This window comes from Phoenix dactylifera, chromosome 9 (assembly GCF_051530095.1).
Source record: "Phoenix dactylifera cultivar Ajwa chromosome 9, Ajwa_hap1_PhDact_Kaust_v1.1, whole genome shotgun sequence".
Classification (NCBI taxonomy): Eukaryota; Viridiplantae; Streptophyta; class Magnoliopsida; order Arecales; family Arecaceae; genus Phoenix; species Phoenix dactylifera.
The window spans coordinates 20,175,496-20,178,573 of NC_143198.1; the positions used below are offsets into that span (position 1 = coordinate 20,175,496).

General features: G+C 45.0%; 1 protein-coding gene across 1 annotated transcript; it reads left to right on the forward strand.

Annotated features, from left to right (window-relative positions):
• The first annotated feature begins 345 nt into the window (after nucleotides 1-345).
• Nucleotides 346-2,227, forward strand: LOC103720500 (protein S40-6-like). The gene has a single exon (XM_008810219.6). The coding sequence runs from the start codon at nucleotides 609-611 to the stop codon at nucleotides 1,104-1,106; it is 498 nt and encodes a 165-aa protein (XP_008808441.3). The 5' UTR covers nucleotides 346-608; the 3' UTR covers nucleotides 1,107-2,227.
• The last annotated feature ends 851 nt before the right edge of the window (nucleotides 2,228-3,078 follow it).

Consider the following 3,078-nt stretch of genomic DNA (forward strand, 5'->3'; position numbering starts at 1 on the left):
ATATATTAATTACTAATAAATTCTATACTAGATAAATTGATAATTAATAAATATTTGTTAATTATTAATTTTTATTAATAATATATTGATACAAATGAGGTTATTTTTTTCAAAAAAATGATATTTCATATTTCTAAAAAGTAGACATGAAATCTGTTATTCATTTTATTATTTATTTTATTATTTTAACCAAATATGGCTCAACCAAACGGACGTAAGAGGTCCACTAAGGAGTCCTCCTGTGGGGAAGTATGGAATTAAAAATGGGTACTTTTGTTGGCGCCCCTTCCAGTGGGCCGAGTGCCCGTGCTGAAACCCACCTCAAATCACTCACACATCAGTTTGATGTTCCCAAGAGGCTCCTGGCCACCTTCCCCTCTGTCCATTGGTTCCCCGAGTGACTCCTCTCCAACCATCTGCCAGTTTTCCCACGGTATTACGTGGGGTGATACTATAAGATAGACAGGCCTCTCTGGATCAGAGAACCATTAAAAGCGAGTGCAGCCTGTGCTGTGCCATCTTTGATGAGAAAGACCAATAGCCTATCCTCGCTGTATTGCTCTCACTCCTTGTTTTATCTATATTTCTGAGACTTGTTAGCTTTAGCCATGGAGGATGAGGATTTTGAGGAAGAGGAGGTCTGGGCTGCTGTGAGGGAGAGGAAAGATGAGAGCCCAAAGACTAGGAGGACCAAGGATTCCACTGGCTCTTCTACCACTAGGCGCCTCCCAACTCCCTCCAAAATGATGCCAAGGTCCAATGCCAATGCCAGTGGTAGAACGTTTGGACAGTCTGCTCCTGTTGCCATCCCTGACTGGTCTGAGATCTACAAGCACAAGGGCTCTTCTGAGAGCCGTAGTTACAGATTCGATGGCGACAAAGATGGCCAAAATCGTGCATCAGATCATGCTGCCAACGATGATGACTGCGAAGAAGATGATGATGATGATGATAAGGTCCCCCCGCATGAGTGGCTGGCGAAGAAGATGGCCAGGAGCCAGATCTCATCCTCCTCCATGTGTGAAGGAGCTGGGAGGACACTCAAGGGAAGAGACCTCAGCAAGATGAGAAATGCTGTGCTCACAAGGACTGGGTTCTTGGAGTGAGGTGAAGCAGGAGTAGTACTTTTTAAGCAGCTAGCCTTTTGTTTTCTCTTAAGTGATCGGTGTGGAATATTGGGTGATGCTCGATGACATCTGTGGCTCTGGGAGGGGTCAATCAGTGCTGCTATTGGGGTCTGTTTGTTTTCCTTTTTCTTTTCTTTTTCCTTCACTTTTTTTCTTTCTTTGCCTGGCAGCACTGAGATTTTGTCTGCTGATTTGCGTTGCTGGCTTTGGGAGATGAGGGGTAGTTTCTTTTGTACTGAGAGTTTTGGGTGTCACCACCTGCTCCTCCCTTGTTGGCTGCAGCTGCTGCTGCTGCTGCTGCTGCTGCCAAGGGGGAGTACAAGGTCTGAGCTCTTTTTGGCCATGAATCAATGGATTGTGTTCTGCTCTTTTCCTGTGCTTTGTTTTCTTTTACCATGTGACATTGTTTTCTCAGCCCATGTGCATCCCTGATAAGGTTAGTTGCAGTTTGCATGAGACTTTTCGGTTGTTGTTACACTAATCATAGAGCAATACTATAGGTGATCAGAAAAAAGTGGCATAAGAAAGGGACCCCCACCAGCTTAAAAATAGGAAAATTAGAGTCACTTTATGTTCTAGGGTCCTCAAGTGGGTGTCTTAAGTCTTAATGGTACCAAATAGGTTTGTGGCCCATGAAGCCTCGTTTACACCTCATCAGCCACTACTGCACGGCAACCCACCAATCAAGGAGAAATTATACCCTGCACACTGTGTACCACATCAGCGGTGCACCAGGCTAATGAGACTTCGCCGCATCGCATTCTCGGGTCATTTCAGCTTAAGTTATAAAAAGAAAAAGAAGAAAGTACTTGAGGTCCCCCTCTCCCCGGCGAGCATAAGGAGGGAACCATGGCCGCTCCGCCACCTCTCCCACATCGATCCCGCGTCCAATCCCGAGGAGAGGAGCACCACCCTTCGCGAGAGTCGCCTGCATCCCGCATCTTCACACGCATCCTGTATCTTCTCGCCTGCACCCCGATTCCGAGGAGAGGAGCTTCGTCGAACGCTCTGCCCCTCTATGCGAGCGCTCCGCCGAATGCCCCTCCCGCCCCCTCTTCGCTGCCAGCGTTGGGATGGAGGTGGTCGGATACGCCGGATCGGAATGAGAATCAAGGGGCAGAGGCACTGTCGACGCTCCAATGTCGTTCTCGATCGAGGCAGGAGGTGGGAGGTCGGAGCGGGCAGTGTAGGGGGTGTTGGAGTAGGGATAGGGGCGTGGATGTCGGCAGCAGCGGTGGACGAGGTAATAGTGGAGGGGGAGACGACGGACGTAACAACCAGCATAGCTTATAAGGAATTGGGCCTAGGCTACTTGATTGATGGGAGATGGACATCTCCTCGAGAAAACCTAGCTTCCAATAGCTATTTAAAAATTTTCACATTCCCTTTCACTTCACCACTGGCAGATTTTGCCGATCGCCACTATTAGACTATTGTTGGTTACTCCTTCTTCTTCTCTTGACTTCCAAAGATCTGGCTTACGGTGCTCACCGAGGATTTCGGTTGAGTGCTCGTCAAAGTCTTAGATTTTGAGAAAAATTTTCGAAATTATTGAGACTTGTAGTTTGGTTTTGCCCGTAAGGCAAATAATGTGACAATTTTTTTAATTTATTACCAAATTATAAGATTATTATATTAATAAATTTTGAAGCATACTATTTATGATGCATAAATTTGATGAACAATATTTTATTACTGAATATACTTTATTTTGAAATATTATAATAATGCATGGTTAGAAATATTGAACTTGTTCGATTAATTCGATATCCCATAATCTCTTGTATTTATGTTGAACTGAGATATGAACTGCATGATTGACTTGAATTTTTAGTCTGACTATGTTAAGGATCTCATCAATAAGGCTAATGCGTTGGCATTTGATTAGTCCTGAAGGTTATGTCGTAAGAAGATACGCGACATATCACAAGCAGATATGCGATCCCGAGAG